The sequence below is a fragment of the Gymnoscopelus braueri genome (genome assembly GCF_963280865.1).
Source record: "Gymnoscopelus braueri genome assembly, chromosome: 13".
NCBI lineage: Eukaryota > Metazoa > Chordata > Actinopteri > Myctophiformes > Myctophidae > Gymnoscopelus > Gymnoscopelus braueri.
The window spans coordinates 34,995,869-35,018,204 of record NC_137615.1 but is presented as its reverse complement, the minus strand read 5'-3'; the positions used below and the strand labels follow the sequence as shown (position 1 = coordinate 35,018,204).

Sequence of the window (22,336 nt, the reverse complement as noted above, 5' to 3'; positions counted from 1 at the left end):
TGCATTCATATAATTGCAATTCAGGGCAGATTCCCTGATGGAATTATAAATTAACTGATATCCACATTTTAATACAAAAGAAGCACTTTATTAATCAGCTTTATTATATCAGAATGGAATGATACGAAAGAAATTAAGTTCAAAGTCTGTCTCCTTTGGAGATGAAAAAAACTCAAGGCAAAATTATTAAGCAGACATTTTTTAAAAACTCTAATTGAGTTGGAAAAGTGCTCAGTCCTGGGCTCAGCGTTCGTTGCAGAGCCAAGGGAGAGAAGGCCCGGCTCAGACGGCTCCAAGTCTCAATGAAGGCCAATTTTAAAATCAGCTTCACTCTTTCCTGCCAAATCGTCATTTAAAAAAATACAAACGTCAACCATTACAGCAGAAATTAAAAGAGAAATGTCAGCAGCAGCAGCATCCTTAACCTCCGATCGACCAATCAGACAAAAACCTCTGGCGTGAATGGTAGGAGGTACTGTAGGTTGGAGCACAAAGCAGGAGGGGTGTCGGGCAAAGCAGTCGGCACTCACAGTCCATTAAGATCATAGTCGTGTGTGGAGTGGTTGGAACAAGACATTGTGCTATAGTTTCACAGTGCCTGTAGGCAGGCTGCTATTACACAGTCTGTAGTAGCGGAGGTCATTCACCAATCTCTGCACGCTCTGAGTGAACGAAGGCAAGTCCTAGAAAGAAAAACAAAGGGGGAGAAAATATGGCCAGCCATGTTGGTTACAAAAGTATAAGTTCTGCTGTGTGTGAAGGGGGACATTAATATGTAACTAGTTGTCAGGTCATAGGGCACACGGTGATACACGAAATACAGTCAAGCGGTACAGTCAACACTGACGTTTGAAATAAAATGCATTGTGGGAAATGAAGTTTCTTTCTGAGATGACGAGACTTGAGCTGAATTTTAAAACTCTTCTGAGAATTGCACTCTTTGTTTTTACCATTTGAGATTATTCAACTAATCAGTGCATTCAGTCAATATTTAACTACAATTTAGTTCACAGATATTGTCACTGTCGGGCAGAAACCTTGAATAATGTAATGGAAGTTTTTAAACCCATGTTTAGGGATCCATTCTTTATTTGTAATCATCATCAGGTTACAGAACCGCAGCAGGCCTGCCACCCAGGTTCCCCCCTACAAGTGTTTCCTATCGCTTCTTTATACCCTCTTGCAGAAAGAAGTCCACAAAACCAGCTGGTCAACCCTCTCAGCACACCCATAATCGGCAATTTACAAATAGAATAGATTCATGTGAAATCAGCTGTTGATGGTCAGTCCCCACATATAGGCTCATGAACAAAAAGGGTTACACTCTGCCTGGGATACATGTAATTAGGTTGGTGTGTCAACAGCTGTTGTCAGGGAGCTAGGCTCCACGGGAATCACCTGTCTGTTAGGGGCCCAAGACATCATACTACTGCAGAGAGTATAGGCTGCTACTCAACTTATACTTTGAACATTAAATTAATCCATACCATAATGATTGTTATATGAATTTTGTGCACCATAATAACTACATTGGATCCATTGGAACACACGTTCTTTTTTCCATTTACTGAGAAGTAACAGTTTGAGAAATGAGGTTTCCACCCGACCGTGACGATATGCTATACAATTAGCTATAATCGTAATAAAACTTGTTAAGCGACAGAGCTCTGCACAGTAAGGTATCTCGCCCTCAGGCCAGTAAAGCACGTTAGCGTCTTACCTGCTCGAGTTTGAAATTGCGCGAGAGGACACCTCGCTGGTTGGCGTCCACACCCTGGCACCCGTTGAGGAACTCTGGCATGAAGGCCTTGTAGAAGGCGTCGAAGTCCACGGAGGCCATGTTGTAGACAGCCAAGGTGATCTCCTCTTGGAGAAGGTCGTGGCTCTTGTTCAGCAGCACCTGCAGCAACACGTTGATGAAGTGGAACAGCATGGAGGTCCGGAACAGCTTCTGCAAGAAGAAAAACAATCAATGCCATTCAGAATGTTACTTCTAAGGCTATCACGATCATGACATTTTACTCGAAGATACATTTTCATACAAGTAATTGCGAGGTGTTTGGCATTGAACATTGGAACATATGAATAATAAAGGCAGATATGACAAATAACTTAAATATACAAAGAAATGACTGACAATGACCGATAACAATAATGAAAATAAATAATGTACTAGGCCAAAATAGGCCATATTTAATAATTTTACACTCAACATTTGTTAAGAAATTGTGGAAATAGCTGATCTACAAGCTCACAACGCGTCGCAACGGGTTGTGAGCTTGTAGATATTTCCACTATTTTATAACATTTTTAAAATGTATGAATATTTTTCAACATGGAAACGATTCTCTCAAATAATTGCGATTATCTCAAATAATTGCGATTAGGCGATTATTCTATTTTATTTAGGCGTTTCTTTAAACAACATGAACCCTAGCATCCCTATTCTGGTCGTCCCTGTTCGCCAACATTTGGTACGTAGGCAGACTATATTCGGCAAGCGACAGTGTCGCAAAGTATGAAATAGGGCTTTAGTTTTTAAGGGTAGTGCCTTATGGTTGATTTGCAGTGTCATCTTGAAAGAGAGACGTCTGCAGTGGCGTACCCTCCATAGAGGCAGGGCAGGCGGCCGCCTGCCCAACTAAAATCTAGCCTCCCCTAGAAAATAAAGTAAAAGACTGAAAAACAGGCAGTGAAAAAAATCCAAAGAGAATAGTGGCCGTCGGACCTCCTCGTCCATTCACACGGGCAGGCAGCCAATCACTACCGTATCCATTCAGCAGAGCTACGTCGCCTATAGTGATGCAAATGTATGCCTTTATCTTCACGGGGTGCCGGGAGTGCCAGGTGTGGGGGTCTGGGCCATCACCTGCACTCGCCTGGCATAAAAGGGGCTCTGAGTCTGAGAGCAGCTTTAGCCATTAAACTACAACATGAAGAGACCACCGCTGAATAATTGATTGATTGATTATACTTGCATATTGTTTTTATTCATGTTTTTCAGTTTTGTAGTCAGTGTAGTGTTGTTGTTAACTTGTTTCCCCCAAGATTTCCCCCCGACATTTTAAAGAAAAAAATCTCGCCTGCCCTAAATGTAATTTCTGGGAACGCCACTGGACGTCTGTCTCATCAGTTCATTTTATCATATATCATATTATCAATGCCATTTGACAGGTCAACTGATTTCATATTGCCAAGCAAGAGGTTAAGCAAACATAAACCTTCGTACGTGGACACAAACAAAACCCTGACTCACCCTGTGGTACAATTTGTGCTTGCTGTTGAGTGACTCCAGGTAGCAGAGGTTCTGTTTGAAGATGTGTATGTCTGGCTGCAGGAATGACTGCCCAAAAGCCTGCCAAGACAAATGCGAGCACACGTCAGGGAACTGGCACACTGGGTTCTATCCATTATCTTCTTGCCGATTATTCCATCGATTACTTTTTCAATTAATCGAATAATCAACAGTTTTGGGGGGGTTTATTTAACAAAAAGGAAAGAAATACATATAAGGTATATCAAATGTATATAAATAATGTATATGAAAATTGATTATATTTTGAAAATAGATCATTTTATTATATCAAATAGTTGCACCCCTATTAGGTTATTGGGTTAGATTATGTTGGAACCCCCCTGTAGGCAACTGAACATTATTTGAACATTCATCAATTTAACATATTTCATTCATTAATGTTTTTGGGTACAATGCAATATGCATCAAGGCCACTAGAGGCTGCCCACAGTCTTTCATTTCTTGCTCAGTGCTCTCTACACTGATACAATAGCTTGTAACCAGCTTTTAACAGCACTATTTTAATTTATGTATGCCATTTTCATATACACACACACTACAACATTTGTATGTATGTCTGTCTTTCTATATGACCAGTTAACCCTAGCACCCCTATTTTGGCCATGTCATTTAAAAAGTATTTTTCAAAAGGTAAAAAAAAAATCTCATGTTCTAAATAAAACAGATCTGCAAGGTTACAAGGTGTCTGTATTTTTGAATAGCCAAAGTATAAAATAAGAGTAAGTGGTTGAATCCAGCATTTATACTGCAGGACATGCCCATTTTATTTTATGATGGCATACTTTTGTTTTCAATTAAGTAAGTAGCCTTAACAGTTCTCAAGTCGCAGGGATTTACCCCAATCCAACGCTTGATGTTCGATTGATGTCCAGTGAGTTGGGTAATGTTACTGTTAAAAGTAACTTGTTACGTTACAAGATTACTGCCATTAAAAAGTAATATGTTGTTACAGGAGTACCTACAGAGTAAAGTAACTCGTTAGATTTCTTTTAGATTAGGCATAGGTTATAGATTGTTGTGTGATCTGCAATCTACGACTCTGTTGTTGACAGAGACAAGCTCATTAATTTATCATTTGGAAACTTCTGTGCCGTGTCAAGAAGTAGGAAATAAACTGCAACAGTGCAAATGCATCGGATGGATTTCTTTTTCATTTGTGGCAACAGAAGAAACAGGGAAATATAGGTTTTAAAAGTAACGTAAGTAACAGATTTCTTTTTAACGTAACTAACGTGTAGTAAAAAAAAGTAGTCCGATTACAGTAACGTGTTGTGACACATTACCCACAACACTGGTTTAGCATTACTCCAAGACAATGTGCTTACATGGTGTAAAAGTGATTTCATTCACAAGTGCTGTGGTACAACCAGAGTAGGGAATGGATACACCAAACCAACCTGCATGGCAGCCGTGAACTGGGCCTCGTTTTCCATGGTGTCTTCAACAGCCCCTCTCTGGACGCTCGCCAACACGGACGTCTTGAAGAAGTACCTCCAGTTCTGGTGGAGCACTTGGTACAGTAGTTCAAACATCTCTGCCTTGACATCTGGAGAGGGCCGCTGTCATAGATGAGGAAAAAAATACCATTATCTATCAGCTGTTTTTTGTCTCCGCCAGGCTCCGGATTGGCTAAGATTGGCTTCCAAAGTTTGCAGGAGTGGTCCGTTTTGACCAAAATGCCTCAAATAATGAACACAGCATGCGATTGCTCTGAAACTTTGCACGCACAGTCCCACTATGCCCAGGAAGAAATGCCATTTGACATCAAATCAGCCTCATGGTGGCGCTACAACAGGCCGATTCACATTTTTACCTATAACTGCACTGATCTGCTCACTGATCATGTGATCAAGACGGATCCGTCCGATCTGTCATATTCCATCTTGATTGGCTAGAATTGGCTGTTTAAAAAAAAGATTTGCACGCACATTCCCACTAGGCCGAGGAAGAAATGCCACCCTCTTCACATTGGCCTGTTATAGCGCCACCAGCAGGACGATTTTTGCAAAACATTTTTTTTTGAACAAAATGCCTCAAATCATGAACGCAGCATCTGATTGCCGTGAAAGGCAGAGGAAGAAATGGGACCCTTTTCACATTGCCACCAGGAGGCCACAATAACCTACCTGACCTGGCGGAAAAGGAGCACTTTATATTTTATTTTGTTTTCTCATTTTTCTTAGATAGCAAAGGGACAGGAAACTGTGGACAGAGAGGGGGAAATACAAGCAACACAGGTTCCAAGTTCCCTTTCTTTGCCATCGCTGTGTGTTGTTGCAAATGAGACAAATATATTTTCCATTTGACATGATGAAAAATAATAATAATAATTCTCTTCCCATTCTGTGTGAAAATTACAAGTCTTTTGTCTCTTCCCGAATTCATTCTCAATACGGTTCTCATCTTGTCTCATTAGCTGACTGTGGTTGAAAAGTAGTAGTAACCTTGTACTAAACAGGTAACACATCTGGACACTTGATACAGCAAGCCGCCAATGCCATTCCCATGCTTAACTGTACAGTGCAGAATGACTTCCTCAGCGTGATGATCACGCTGAGGACCTATGGTATAGGTCGCTTCCTCATCACGTCGATGAGGAAGCGAGAACTGCCCCACTCATCACAGGATATGTTATAAGATGGGAGGAAACTGGAACACCCGGAAGAACACGGGGAGCATGCTCAAACTCCATACAGAAAGGACCCAGTTGGGTATTTAACCCAGGACCTTCATTCGGGCCGGGAGGAAACAGTGCTAACCACTGAGCCACCAATGGATGTGCCAACTTGAAGGTAGATGAACACCAACTGACCTCTGCCACGATGGGGTAGACCTGTTCCATGCAGAGAGAGAGGATGCTGGGAAGGAAGGGTTTGAAGGCCTGCCCGGGCTCCTGCACCACCACCTGCAGGATTTTCAGGAACTTCTGCACAACTCTACATCCTGCACTGCCTTCTTGCAAGATACTGGCAGCAAGTTGCTCCCTTTGAAAAGAAACGAAAACAACCGTTCACACTTGAATTGATGTACATCCTTTGCCCTTTTATCCAGCGTAGGTTTTTCTCATAGACAGGAGGCGATGACAGCTTACTCACCTGGTGAACATACTAAGGAAGATGTGGATGATCTGTCCAGTGAAAGGAACACCCATCTGAACTCGCAAGGCTTGTAACAGCGTCAGGAAGAAACTCAACATTTCATCTGTCACATCTAAGGAAGAGAAGGGAACATTCACCATGAACGTCATTGTAAGCCCAGGTATTTTCATATGGCACGTAGAGCATTGAAAAACACCAACTTAAAATTTCGTATTTCATGTCAACTAGAAGTGAGCGAGGCATGGCTGAGACATTTATCTGTTCTGACCTGGCTGCTGAATGAATATTGGGAAAAGGCTGAGGGACACTTGGACAGACTCCTGAAGACTCTGGTAACAAATCTGGCGTGATTTGGTTGATTCCCCCGAGATGCTGTCAACCATATCTCTGAGCACAGGAAGGGTCTGCTGCAACACCGATTTCACTGTAAGAAAATTAAGAACACAAGATGACTGCTGATCTGATGATATATATATATCTGATATCTGATATGTGTCTGTGTTACTTTTTTTAAAATCTCATTCCTTGTTTTTCTTTCTCTTATAAATACTAGCATACATGTTATGTTTTAATATATGGATTCTTGGAAGACTAGCATTCAAGCAAAAAGATATCGAAATACAACAGATGAAACAGAGGAAAACAATGACAGCATGTGGGACAAATGAGGGAAGCATTTATGATACATGATCATTGCAATAATCCCAGGGGGAAACAACAATAGAGACAAACGTAGAATACTGACTGCCATCTAGGTCAGAGCGCCGTTGGGGGAGGTTGGTTGTACCCCGCAGACTACGGTAGTCCCGGGTGAGCGCCGTCAGTAAACTGCCATGGTTGGAGGAGCGTGTGAGCCACTGCTGTTCGCTCTCTGGTAGGTTGGGCCACGGCAGCAGCAGCATGTTGGATAAAGCCCTACACACCAACATGTGAGCCTGAAAATCACAGACAAACAGTGTGAACCACTGACAATCCAACAAAAGGAGACGACATGCGATAATAACATTTTGCTGCATGTCACTCCCCGTCTCTCTCTCTCGCTGTTTCCTGCCATTCTAAACTGTACTATCCAATAAAGGCAGAAAAGCCCCAATATATATATATATATATATTTTAAAAGGAGTTGGTAATGTTGGTAATAGAGAACACACAGCATAAAATATAACAGCAATGAGGGGACATGGACCTCTTGTGGGAGTCTGCGAGTCTGGCTCTCTGTGATGAGGTTGAAGATGTTCTGGACCGCTGGCAGAGTGATCAGGAAAACAGGCCGCACGGTGGAGGTCATGGAAACCAGGAGATGGCACGCAGACAGCAGCAACTTTTCAGGTACCTGAAGAAGAAGGAACATTGTAATGCCAATGCAATGCAAACTTATCTGATGGCACTTAGTTATTTTATTGGACAACAAAATAACATGCAATTAAAGCATAGACAACCTTAACCACAATGGAAACAAGCCCTCAGGGCTTTTTGCGTTATCCTTTTAGCATCATTGGATTATCGTAGCCTGGTAAACCCTCCCTCCGGAAATCTCAATTCCATTTCATTTCAGGAGTGAGTCTGGCCTGATCCGCCTGTCTGCAATATTGGCTGTGCTGGAGTTGGGCGGGAGTAATACCGTTGACTGACAACCCCTTCAGCCAATGATAATTTTCCCCCTTCAGCCAATCAGCAGTTCACCAGTCTTAACTCATTCACTGCCACTGACGTAAAAAACGTAATTTGTCCCGTTTACCAATCCTGCCACTGACGTAAAAAACGTAATTTTTTTTTTTTGAAAAAAATTAATTTTTTTTTTTTTTCGTTTTTTTTTCAAATTTGACCCAAAGACCAAGGAGATATGATTGTTTAAAGATCTACACTCCCATCCACTTCCTTGTTAACTTAAAACTTAAAAATTCTGTATCTCGGCTCCTGAGTACTTTTTTTTTTAAATGAAAAATCTCTGGCAGTGGGCAAACGCGGCCAGCAATAATTGTGGCAGTGAATGAGTTAATGTGACGCGACGGGACTTTTGAGACAGCCATACCCAAAATGGGTTGCCTTTTTCGGGTACAATGGTGTCACTGCCCGCCCCTACCGGTTCTCTAATATTTTTTTTTTAAATAGGCTTTGTCATGATTAATTGACCACATATATGAAGTTAAACAACTAAATTCTATCCAAACGATATCTTATAAGTAAATTCCGTGCCTCAAAATAGAAGTTAGAGAGCTTTTTGAAGTAAAAAAATAGCGGAGAATTGGCCGCACAAGAAAAAGATGGCTGCCGTTCGTGTTTTGGGCTCACTCGAACTCGCCACCTGATTGGCCAACGTAAGCTGTCAATCACAGAACAATGAGCGACGACGCTGATAGGCCCGGCCGTTTGGCATACAGAGCCAATATTGCAGAAAGGCGGATCATGCCAGACTCACTCCTGAAATGAAATGGAATTGAGATTTCCGGAGGGAGGGTTTACCAGGCTAGGATTATCGTACCATTATGCTTTTTGCAAACTGTTAATAAAGTATTCAATCAATCAATCAAAAACCCAAAGCATAAACAATTATATAGATAAAATACTTTTGAAGATGATGTTACTGTTAAATTGGCTTAAATGAAGCCACACCAAACGCAATATCAAAGCACTAAAGAGGAAATTCTACTTGGTAAAATCCTTAAAAGTTGAGTAAATCACATTTGTAATACAATCACATTTTTGTGGGGAAAAAAGTGAAAAGAAGAGATTGTCCAGGTTCAAGTTTGACCATACATCAACCATAAAAAAATAATGATGTTCATTGTTTGACTATTAATTACCGATAGTTCAAATCTGCAATTTTTTAAGAGATACTCAGAACAATGTGCTAAAAATCGAATCACTCCCAGGATCTTTTTATTTATGCATAATGGCCCGCAGCCAAAATGAATCATGTGCAAAGAAAAGGATAATGGGCCAATTTATACTTTGTTGCACAAGCCTTTTGCTACACAGAAATAACATCTTCTCTTTTCAGCTGAAAATATGTAATTCTTGTCAACTGACACTTGTCATGCCTGAGCCATGTTGCTTCGCTTTATCAAACTTTTCTCTAGTATCGTGCAAGATGGTAGTGTGCAGGTTTATTCTTTTATTGTTAATGTCGCCTGCTGCTCTTTGCCTAAGCACCTGCCTTTATACAGTACCTTTTAATCTAGGTGTGCAAAAGTTTTTTTATATAAAACGGACACTTCTTGAAAGCATTACACGACAATGTGTAAATTTTGCCTAAGACTGGAGTAAGTTACCTTGGCAGTGATAAGTGGACTGCTGGCATCTATGGCGGATGTGATGAGATTGTTGAATCTCTGGTTCTGGCTCTGGTCTTGTCTGTTGACCTCCCCGTAGAACTGTGCAAGCCAGTGGGAATAGGCCTGCAGGGCAGCAAGGGCCTGTGCATGGCTGGAACACGAACACACACACACACACACACACACACACAAAAGAGATTAACATTTGTATTGACACACACGCATCGCTACACACTAAACCACTACATTGCACTGTAGTTTATTTGGCCTTAATCTTTTACAAACTGAGCAGATATCACATTTCACTCTCAGATGTATTTCACTTGTTCCGTACCGTCTCATAAATTAGTAGCGTTAAACAATGCAAAACAATTTGAAGTATAGCTTGGATGAGTTGATATCAGAGTTTTGTGTGATGTCAACTGCGTTGTTGACAGTGAATCAAGAGTGCCAGCAGCCAGCCTGTGTTTACAAGATAAGGAGTGTACAATTTGTCAAACTACACCACTATGCAGTAAAGAACACTTGGATGACAATGTTCAAAGAAACATTCTACCAGCCAACAACATCCATCTCCCACCATGCTATCAAAGTCACTGGTTCTCAACCTGATGTCAGGGTTTCTTGAGGGAGTTCAGGGGGTCCCCAGCTAAAAAGTAAGGAACCAGATGGATCCTTACGAGTCTATAAGTTAGAGTGTACAAATGGAACCTGTAAGGGTCCATTTGTACATTCTGAGTTAAATTAACAGAGGATTTGACAACAATTTACCCCAAGTAAATTGGGGTCCGACAAAACATATCAAATGGGGGTCTATGGCTTAATGCATATACAACTGGGGGATCATTGAAATTAAAAAGGCTGAGAATCATTGGTTTATGTTCACACATAAAACAGTTATTTTATTTTCTATAATTTCTGGGACCTCAATTTACACTGTGAATCCTCGGTAGTAAAAATGGAACCATAACTATCAAAAATGTCACAACTTCTGTGAAATTGCTCATAGCATAAGAGCTTTCCTGTAGCCAAAGAATACTCACACATCAATTAGGTCTGGCTTGAGCACAGAAGGCACAGCAGTCTCCAGGTCATACGGGCTGATCTGGGAGCCATAACATGTGACTTCAACCAACCTACAAACAAAAACACTTAGGTTAGCTCATACTTTTGTTCCAAATAGAATATTTAGGTCTTATGGCAAGAGAGAGAACAGCAGTAAATAATTCAATAAATTAATTCCTTTGAGATGTTTATTTTTTTGTTCCTTGTCCTTACATGCTGGATATTTTTTTTACGCTGAAACCTATGGTAATCCTATCCTGGCAAAATTTCCTCCTCACATTAGAATGATAGGATTCAGGTTACAAATCGTCAAAGTGGCCTTTTAATGTTTCAGCCTAAAACTACTAGTAACAGTATGCAGTATGTAATGTAACATGACTTTGAAGGACAATTTTAACTTTACATTTCCCTCGTCTCTGACAGAATGAAATCAGTTGTTGAGTTTAGTTTATTTCGACACTATGAGATAACTCTGGAAACCAACTGGCTACTTAGGATTGAGAAGACATTTGTAGAATCGGCCTCAGGTCTTGAAGGGTTAAGACCATAGGAGCACTGACCTCTCCACCACTGCAAGCGCATCGTTGAAGCGTGCAGCAAAGACGTCACCAATGAAATACTCCGACAAGCGGCCAACAGCCTGCAGCAACGAGCTCAGGTCTCTCAGAGAACAGTGTAGCCGACGGCAATCGTTCTCTGCAGTGATGTTAAGCCTCCGTGCTGAAAGGAGTGACAGACAGGCATCTCAGATCACCACAAGTTAGACTCGACTATACAGTGAAATGTGAAACATGACTCGGGAGAATCATCACATACTTGTGCCACTGGTAACGATATACTGCTGCAAACCCAGGTAAACGTCTAAATTTTCCTGGAGGACTGGATACTTGAGAGAGAAAGAGAGAAAAGATGAGTCAGAAGGAGGAAGCTGTTAACTTGTGGAGGGGACACACTTTAAACTGAACATTCAATTAAAATAAAAAGGATCGTGACCACAGCGGGTCTGGACTGCAATATAATGGATCAGAATCATATTTCCTTTACATTACACCCAATTTACATGTTTACATGAACAGTTCTGCAATAATGTTTTAAATATTGTCTATCCTGTTACTTAATCATTTTCTTGACTGTTTGGAGATACTGTTTATTTGCCTGTGAGTATGTAAAAAAACAAAAATGAATAAACAAAACGTATTCTTTTTAGTGTGTTTAAATGTGTTTTAAATAAATCATATAAAAACACGAATAGTCTTATAAATTACTCGGATTTACCTTTTATTCTATTATCGATTTCAAGCATACGACCAGGTGACAAAATCTCATCCGCAGTGACAATGAAACGCATCAACGCAGGTTTCACCACCTCTTTGGGTTTCAATGCAAGAGTCTTCCAAGTGAATGAAGAGCCTTCTGAAAAGCTTGCAAAGTGCTATGGTGGGTCACAACAATAAATAAAAAAAAACCTATATGTCTTACCAAAGTAGAAAATGCATGGGATGGGAGCAGCTCCATCACCTTGGCAACAACCTCCAGACTCTGACGCAGATACCTTTGCCACTCGGTCTGTTTCTATGGTTACCAAAAGAAGAGAGATGACAACTTCAGTCTTTGGTTGAGTGAATATATTCTCTTTTACAAAGTGTTTAGAATGTTAATACATCCGACAGTTGTATCATATCCTAGGCAACCGTTTCTCAACATCGGGTCCAGGGATCGCCAGCGGGCCACATTTTCATTCTCTCAGAGTTAAGGAACACTAAGGATTTTACAGTGTAGACCCCTAACGACCCCCGAGATACGAAATGGTATCAAATGGGGGTCCGTCGCATAATGCATATCAAAGTGGGGTTCCATGAAATTAAAAAGGTTGATCACTGAACTAAACAATACTGGAACCCCAATCTACACTGTAAAATCATCAGTGCTCATTTAACTCTGAGTGTACAAAAGGAATTTGTACACTCACTGAGTTACAGACCCATAAGGGTCCATTTGGACCGCTGGTGGTCCCCAGACCAGAAGTTGAGAACCATTGTCCTAGACTATACAACGTGTGTTAAGCAAATCCACAAAGACATGCTGTACAGAGGCATTGAGGAGAGGCTGTGAAAGGGTGAGAATGGGGCGAGACGGTTACTGTCCAAATACACGTACGTAAGTGTCAACTACAAAATCAAACATATTGGTTTGACTCCTGCTGTGATGTTGCATGTCCTCCCTCCTCTCACTGCCCTCCACTATCCCATCTAAATAAAGCAAATCTTACATCATCATCCAGAGTCTCGTCATCCAGCTCCTCCAAGTGTGCCTGGTTGTATCTGAACTGGATCCGGTTCAGAACTTCCCTCAGCAGCAGCACTAAGGCATCTTTGTATCTGTCGGACATACAAAAACATTCATTCATTCATTTGACATGTTCAACAGAACAATTAAAATGAAGTCATCCAAGAATAGTATTTAGCACACTTGACAATGGATTTCAAAATGCATACGTTGGGAATATTCTGTCAGATAGTAGTTTGTTTTAGAATTTTATAGGATTTAAGATTTAAGATCACACATGCCATCGTCATACTGTGCCATATAGTAGTACTTGCTTATGACGCATTTAGTAAAATAATACCAATATTATTTACAACAAAATGTAATACAGTAGTATACACAGTGAACAAGCTGTAACAATATCTCAGTTTACGTTTGAGGATTTTGGAACAACAGTGTGACCAACAATCGGTGGCTAATACAGTACCAACTGCGAGTGTTTATGATGAAACAGCCATTGGATTTTAAAATGTTGGGTTAAAATGTTTACGTATGAATTTGGGCATCAGACCAGTCCAAACCCCATGACTTGATTTAACTAAAAAACGAACAAAACTAAAAAAAAGTGAAAAATAAATGGAAGTACTAAGTTGGCCTACTGGCAGTGTACACAAGAAATGTGACGCCTGATCTGTTGAGCAGTTTGCAAGATTAGCTCCAGACAAACACACAGACAAGACACACAGACGGACCTTCTTTTAGAGTCTAAAAGAAGGTCAGTCTGTCCGTCTCTAACATTTAGACAACTAGCCTCCAAGAGCCATGCCGTAAAAAGTCACTAGTCACAGCTACTGAATCTTACCTATTTAAAACACTCTCTCTTTCAGCCAGTCTGCTTTTGATCTTGGTTGTTAAAAAATCCAAGAAAACGCTCCATATATCCAGACAGGCAAAGTAGCCTTCGTGGTTAGGCTGAAAAACAATGTAGAAGAAATGTTTAAACGATTGTCACCCATATGCTCTGATGTATGGCGCGTTGGCGACAATGAATGACTGAACGTAAGCTCATTTATTAGGTGAACTGCAATACTTCTTACTTGGTTGAAGGTATACTTGAAGAGCAGGGACAGGAATTCTACAATTGGAAACTGAGGACTAGACTCAATACGTCTCAAATGAACACCGACAAACAGCCGCAGAAAGTCTGTGAACTTCTCCAAGTAACTGCAAGTTGATAGTGAGAATGAAAAACATCAGCTGCACATTCAAGTAGTCTGGAGAACGGCATTGATTATTACATTGTTTAATTAGGTATTATTAAATGTCACAGTCTTAATATAATAAGAAACTATAGTCAGTAGCAATAGAGCTCCACCTTTCATCAAGTTCCTGTAATCGACTCTTGACCGTATGAGCGTTATTCTCTCGCGTCAACCTCTGCAGCAGAAAGAAGGTCTGCTGGAACATGCGCAGCAGGTACTCTTCAAAATCCAATGGCACACAGTTCTTTGACACCAGTTCATTGACACAGGTCATGGCTAGTACACCCAGACGAGCCCGGTCCACCTTATTCCCATCACCGCTCAGCTGTAACGTTCGCCCTCCACCATTTGATGTCGGAGCCAACGTCCCAACGCCCTGCTGCCCATTAGAGGAGGAAGAGATGAAAGAGCCAATTTTGTCCTTTGTCCGAAGGTCACAACCGAAACGGGCAAAGTGAAAGATGGACGCCAGCAGGGTGGGGGTTATGCTTGTGGACAGTGGGATCCAGCTGAACAAGTGGGCCAGGCACTCCAAGACAAGACAACATAGTTGCTGACTGTCACTGTCCAATGCCGCCACAGGCTGCAGCTTGGAGAACTGGCTACCTTGTAATAGACTGCCCACCAATTCTGCCGATAGAGGAAAGACAAAGCCACTGTCTGAGTTAATGAAGAAATACAAACCACTTATGGTGTAGTTGGTATACTTAAGTGATTTTAAGGAAGTTGCACCATTGTTCAGTCCAAAACATGTTCCACCCCTACTTTATAACCTTTGCATTGTCAAGACACTTTTGGCAAAAACACTCACCGTTTTCCCCTGAGGTGGGTGAGGGGGGTGGCGTGGAGGATATGATATTGTGCTTGTCCCAATAAGTCTCTAGGATACCTGAATTAAAAGAAAGTTGCATAACGAGACATTATTATTATGAGAGGAGGCTGGGTCAAAGATCAGCGGCTAAAGTTGCACCTCTTCTTATAGTCTATCGAGAGAAATATATTTGAACATTTGGAAACCTCAGAGGTTCAGAAATAACATGGAACATTCATATCAGCACAATATAAATAGTGGTCTGACTCATGCTGGTAGAATTGTTAATAAAACAGTAAACTGGGTCACCTTTACAGCGCTTTTAAGTGACTTAAACACAATTGACTTTGTGAAGGATTTCAATAAAATGTGCAGCACCATGTTAAAAAAAAATTAAATTATAAATAAATCCTAGTTCGGTAGGGCAATATGGCAATGTAAAATTGAATTTTAGTCATAGTCTTTCAAATAAAATTCCATTTAGTTTTCCCATATTTTAGTCATTTGAAATGTTTTAGTTTTAGTCTAGTTTTAGTTGACTAAATATCATAAGTCAACAAAATGTACAGTCGATTTAGTCAAATAAAATCCATCATGGCGGGCCGTGTGGACCAGCCACCAAAAATAGCCGATCGATAAAGCTCACAACGCATATGAGACACGTTGTGAGCTTGTAGATCAGCTATTTTTGGAGCGCGACACCCGAGCGTAACCAAGCATAAAATAACATGTCTTAGTTTTACTGGATCTCTTCTCCACTACTCCCTCCCTGCCAATTTAATCTACGACAAAATTGTCAGTATATTTAGTCATAGTTATTTGTCATCATAGCTTAGTTTTTATTTAGTTTTTGTCAGTAAAAAAAGGCAGTCGACGAACATTTTTCGTCATAGTTTTAGTTGACGAAAGTAACACTGTTATATGGAAAAGTCTAAGATTCTCACCCGTCAGAAGTCCAAGCACTGTGGGAACCTGCTCTAGCAGCAGTTTACGCAACTCCTCTTTCCTTGCAACACTTAAGTCTTCTCGGGGGCATGCTAGCTCCTCTGATGTCGTTTTTAACAATATCAATCCTAAAGAAGCCAGGCCTGGGGACTGGATCAACTGTAGATAAATGAAAATTAGTGAAGATTGTTTCCACAAATCATCTAAATATTTTAAGTGTACAGTATAACGGGACAATGCAGTTTAGAATACCTTTAAATGACATCGGCCAAAAAAAATATTAACTCATTCAGTGCCAATTAAATAAAAACATAATTGCGAACTGTGCCAGCAATTTTTCAATTTTCTTATACCTTTTTCAAGTAGTCACAGAATATTTATCTCCAGTATAATCGATCCCCTGCTGGGTGCTAATCACTGAGGGTTGCACTTTGTGCTTTCACAAATGTCAACGAGGTCATTGGACCTTGTTGACATTAATGAAAATACATTTGACATTTTGAAAACAACATAATAACAATAGCATAAAAAAGTGCTCAGGAGCCGAGATACAGCCTTTTCAGTAATAAGTTAAACAAGAAGTGAATGGAGCAGCAAATCTTCAAATGATGATATCTTGGTTTTTTTTCAAAAGGGGAACTTGAGCTGAGCTCACCTGAAGAGTGTTTGTAAAGAAATCGTGGTAAAACATTGGCCAATCCTGGCGACCAATGTCCACGATGACTTTGCACAGCTTATTGCGGATGAAAAAGGGCATGGCTTTATGCTGGCCTAGTAATAGCTTAGGTAGACAGCTGCGGATCTCCATCTTGTCTTGTGAAGCCACTCCCAACCACATCTTGTTCACCAGGCTCTGAAAGTTACAAAGAACATAAGGTTGCCAGTGCTGAATGAAACATTTGTCATTCTACACTACAGGGTTATGTTGAATAACAAACATAGAATATACACAGTTCCAGAACAACAGTTCCAGCTTGTAATTCCTAATTAATGCAACCACGGTTTCCGCTGTATCCATTCAGGTGTGTGGTGAGTCCACATCAATAGGATACCATCAATATGACAGAAAATGTGAAATATCATCCTGTTGTTTACAATTATTAACGTTTGATAATGTAACTTCCAAGACAAAACAGAATAATATCTTAGCTGTGCAACCTATATTACAACAAAAACAAAAATATACTATATACAGTATATAGTTATACTGCACTATAGCTGTTTGGACATCGGTATTTGTAGGCTATTTTGTATTCATTGCAATGTACAGGTTTACTTTGTGTTTTGTTTTGACAGTAACACAATGTCACATACATGAACCTATTGCCTCATACATGTAGGTGTTTTTGCACAAAATGTAAATCTAGAATGTTAGTCTGTGTTGGTCCAGATGCGTTTCTCTTCACCACATCACCAAGCCAAATTCCTTGAACATGCTGTAATGGGTTAATAAAGGTGATTCTGATTGTGAAAAAAACAGATCAGATGAGCAATTATTACTAAAGGTGATTGTACATTTGCCATACTGTTTAGACCGTGAAACATTCACACTTGCAAATTGAGTATCCTCTTTTAAAGCACTTAATTTTTTAACAGTGCCTTGTTTACTCGTATTACTACTACCATATTGCATTCATTTAGGTTTTTATCCCTTAAAATGTTACTCACGTCGTATACTCTTGTGTAGTCTGCTTTTAGATTAGTGCATTTTCTACGTTTTATTATATTTAACGTAGTTATTATAATAGTTATATGCATTTCTACGCTCATAAACTACGAACCTACCCCTCATCCCACAACTAGCATGTCTCACCTCGAACACTGTGAGGCTGTACATCATGACATACTCGTTCCGAGTGTTGGAGAGGAAGAACAAGCAGTGGCGCCATGCTCCCGTCTGCTGAGCAAAGTTATTCAGCAGCTCTTCTGCAGAAAAAAGGAAGTGGGTGTGATGGTTGACAGTCACAACCTGACACAAAGTGTGTGTGTATAACAACCTAAGATATCGTCTCTGTCGGGTGGAAACCTCATATGTCTCAAACTGTTACTTTTCATGATTCAAATTCAAAAACAGCAGAAGTAGCAGATCTGCAAGCTCGTAACACAGCACGTATGATCAAGTAGGTCATTAATTTGACGAAGAAACACAAAAAGAGATAAGAGTTTTTTTCCCGACAGCAACGATTTCATTGGTGCACTGAATGGAATACCACACCATATGACCCAGTTACAGTATGAAAAAGCAATGCAAGAACAAGCTAAATAGTAGGGTTGTTGCAACAGTTCATTGGACTAATCGATTTAGTCTATTATAAACAATTATCTATTTTAATAAAACAATCAATTTGGGGAAAATAATTTGGGCATGTCATAATAGGTGGTTAAACATTTTCATGAAATTTCAATAATAGTGAAAATAGCAGATAAGCTCAAAAGAGCTTGTAGATCGGCTATTTTAGATACTGTTGGGAAGGCATGCCAATGTACATGTAGCAAATGCTACCTCCAAAACTGATGTCACCATCATGATGAATTAAAAACACATATTTGAAATTAAATCAAATCTATTCTGTATGACTGTGTAGTGTGTAACAAAATATAGGCAAAATTAGAATTTATGGGAATAAATAATGATCTAGACTCATTATCGATACTTCTTTAGGTAATTCCAACTAAATCAAACAACAGCTACACAGTATACAGGGTTCAGAGCGCTTCAGCAACCAAGAGTTGTTACTGGAGCAGGAAAGAGATCAGTGCCTTGCTCGAGGGCATGTTGACAGGAATGCCAAAAGTGTTGTTAAGTATTGATGGTTCACTCAGAATTTTGTCGGAGAGAGCAGGGTGAGAATTGCACAACAGCACCAAACACCACATTTCAACAAAAACAGCAACGTGTGGGTAGACCATATGCTTTCCTTCAACTCTTATGCCAGACTCACCTATCTCTCTCTTTCGCTCATTGGTCGTGCAGCTATGGAAGAACTCTGTCATTAGGCTCTCAAGTGCACTTAATGAAGTTTCCTCTGATGCCTGGCGAACAAAGAGAGGTGTTGTTAAGGAGGGATAGGCAAAACAAACACTCTGGCTGCACAATCAACTTAAAATAAATACTTGCATCATTTCAACTACAGTTCATGTATTCAATAAATATACTGAACAGACCTGATGCCCATGTTGTTTCTGTTGTCAAGCTGAAGCATGTAATATACCCTTTTACTCGCCATCAAGCAAACAAAATTGTTAGGCATAATGTGTCCATGCATGCACAATAGATGTTCAGTTGTTGACCAAACGATTATACATAATATATATATATATAGTATCTAACGATGTCTCTCGCTGAAAATAGATGATCTACAAGCTCACAACGTGTCATGATGGTTGCAGATTGGCTATTTTAAGGGGAGGGGGTTTCTCCAGTGACAGACACTGCCAATTCTGCACTAAATACATGTAAAGTACGAATGCAAAATTCAATTGCAAAAACAATTGTGAAAAAAAAGTGTTTTATTGAACCGTGGATGGCGAACAGGTTAGGTACTGTATTAAACCAAGAACTGTTGCATCCCTAACACACACACACACGCAAGTATATACAGTAAGTATATACAGTATACACGCATCATAGACACGCGCATATTAACATCGAACACAGTTCTGAAATGTGTTTGGTAGATTTTGTATGTTGTTTCAGAAAATGCTTCTTGGCAATAACCTTTATACTGGAAAGCCTGTTTATTTTCCTTTTAAATGGTGCCCAATTTGTGAGGAAAATGCATTTGTGGGATGAGCAGCACAGCTGAATAAGCAGTGTGGCATTGGCAGTATAAACAGTTTAAAAGTTATTGCATTAGTTATAGCATTGTTACAACAATAGAGACAAAATATACCAAAAATGCATTTCTGAAGTTTTTGTTCGATGGCATTATTTATATATATATATATATATATATATATATATATATATATATATACACATATATATACACACACACCCCTTGATTAAATATTACATGAAAGTAACTTAGTCATACCCAAAAATGTTGTCATTTCATCAATATCAAGGCACTAAACCAAAAGGGTAAGTGAGTGTTGAATTGTCCTTGAGAAAGACACTGACAGTTCCTGATGAGCAGGTTGGTTCCTTCACTTCCTTGCAAGGTTTCCTCCGCCATCGGTGTGTGAATGTGTGTGTAAATGGATTAATGTAATGCACATTGTAAGGCACTTTGGATAAAGGCGCTATATAAATGTAGCCTGGAATCCAGACTGATAATCGCTCTGTTCAGCAGAATGTTTTTTTCTCACAAAAAAAAAACCCTGCCGAATTGAGCGAATCAGTCTGGATCCCAGGCTAATATAAATGCACCATAATCCATTTTGAGTGGATGTTTTAAAGGAACAACCAACATTAAAGGAACCAATAAGTTAAGACTTTTTTAATTGGCTACAGTCCAATATTTTGACAGTAGTAACGGTAAAGTATGGCTGCCTGATATGCATGATTGACCAAAGAAGCGTATTGCAAAGCCCCTTAATACTGTAAAAATACTGTAAAACAAAACAAAAACATTCTCTCAGTGACTTAAGTAAGATAGCATTGCTAAATTCAATGATATTTCACTGTGGAAACCATAGACTGTAAAAGAAAGGTGGAATCCAATATCAAGTACTGCTATTTACCCACATTTCTCACCATTTCCTCTCTGCTCATTGAGCTGAGCTCCTAGCATACATATAACAATTCTCTGAAATTCTGACCATAAATGGATGTTTTTTTCCCTGTTTTAGTTTTACAATTTATAAATATATTCTAATCAATGTATAGCATGAAAGATATTTAACTTAGAAAAGTGTTGAGTTTTAAATAGGTCATTGACTCATTAGCACAAGACACAGATTGATCCAAAGTGTAGCATGGGGCACATCAGCTGTTATAAAGAGCTGTGTATCTGCAGGCAATTTTTGGGTGGCTCCCAGACTTAGCAGACATTTCACTTAGCCTTATATTTTCAGCAGATACTGGCAGGTTTTGAAACATTTTTTGCCTGCCCCCATTACAAGGAAGTAGAACTCCATTTATCATATTAAAAGAAGCACATTGCATTATAATAAATTAATAATTACAATGTGATTTCCAGTTCTATAATAGGTGAGATGGGAAACATAATAATTCACATTAGGAACTATACAGTACTAGTCAACAATAAAAGGACACAAACAAGGAACTTGTGCAATCAAAATCCTACATCAATGGTTTATTAAGTAAAAACAAGGCCTCGTCAAAAAAACAGACTAGCAGAATGACATTTTTTACCACCAATCTCAATGGCAGGCAGGTCTAAATTCCTGAAATGAGCCACAACTTGCAGAGACTTACATTACTCAAGACAAATATTCGCTCTTGCAAGATGGGCGTCTGTGTAACGTGAAATGGCTTGAGCGATCATTCTGCTACATCCTGGAAAAAATGTCCCTCATAAACAACAACTACACCCTTCATCACTGCACATGGTTACAGAGCATCACATTACATGCAATTAAATGACATGATCTGCGATGGAACGTGTACAAATTACTGTTCTGATCAACATAAAAACACAGTAGATGTAGAGTATTCACATTGAACTCTTGGTCCTAAGGTAAATTAAACAGGACCCGTGGCAGAATCACAGCACACATGGGTAAAATAAATAATAATAATAATAAACCATAAAACTTACCATGTTTAGCTCAGATGTGTCCACTATGTCGCTATAATTCTTCTGGAAATGTGAGCACCAGTCTGTTAGCAACCTAGCTAGCAGCTTCAATGGCTAGCTACGGTGTTGGCAGGCTAACGTTACCCCGTACCAGAGCCTCATGCTAGTATCTAATGTGTTACCACAGATTTACACCATTAAGCTAACATTACACTTCATTAGCATAACCCGTCGGCGTCAGTCGTTAAAACAACTTAAACGCCAGTTCTCTGGAAATGGCAGTGTCGCATATCGTCGCAATGGCGAGGCAGGCACCCCCGTTATTAATATTATTATTGGAAATGTTAAGACTAGCAATAAGCAGCTTCAGCTTCGGGGGAGTCAATAATGTGTAGCACGCAGGCAGCAGCTGAAGCTGCGGTGCATCGACGACTGAACTGCTACTTAACGTGACCGTTACCGTTAGCACGGCAGGACACACGGACGGACGGGTTAGCTTAGGTCGACGGACGTTAGCTGTCTGTGAGGCGTAGCAGTGTTGCCAGATTTTGCGAGAGGAACATGCCAGGTCTCCGAAAAGCCCAAAAGAAGAGA

At 39.9% G+C, this 22,336-nt stretch overlaps 1 protein-coding gene across 1 annotated transcript; it reads right to left on the bottom strand.

Annotated features, from left to right (window-relative positions):
• Positions 1-223: 223 nt before the first annotated feature.
• xpo6 (exportin 6) lies at positions 224-22,281 on the bottom strand. Its single transcript, XM_080447741.1, has 24 exons — positions 21,764-22,281; positions 18,980-19,070; positions 17,851-17,963; positions 16,693-16,890; positions 16,037-16,196; positions 15,093-15,170; positions 14,395-14,911; positions 14,117-14,243; positions 13,882-13,991; positions 13,024-13,132; positions 12,234-12,326; positions 11,571-11,640; positions 11,315-11,474; positions 10,733-10,825; positions 9,687-9,840; positions 7,601-7,747; positions 7,160-7,349; positions 6,683-6,838; positions 6,412-6,526; positions 6,129-6,300; positions 4,714-4,875; positions 3,257-3,355; positions 1,721-1,951; positions 224-683 (listed from the first exon to the last, which is right to left on the bottom strand). The coding sequence occupies exons 1-24, from the start codon at positions 21,764-21,766 to the stop codon at positions 582-584; spliced, it is 3,450 nt and encodes a 1,149-aa protein (XP_080303867.1). The 5' UTR covers positions 21,767-22,281; the 3' UTR covers positions 224-581.
• Between the last annotated feature and the right edge of the window lie 55 nt (positions 22,282-22,336).

Excerpts from the sequence above, each read along its gene's own strand:
- xpo6 (XM_080447741.1), bottom strand. Across the intron at positions 16,891-17,850 it reads ACAGCCTCACAGTGTTCGAG|AGCCTGGTGAACAAGATGTG; the intron begins GTGAGACATGCT and ends TGTAACTTTCAG. Across the intron at positions 13,133-13,881 it reads AGAGAGAGTGTTTTAAATAG|ATACAAAGATGCCTTAGTGC; the intron begins GTAAGATTCAGT and ends TATGTCCGACAG.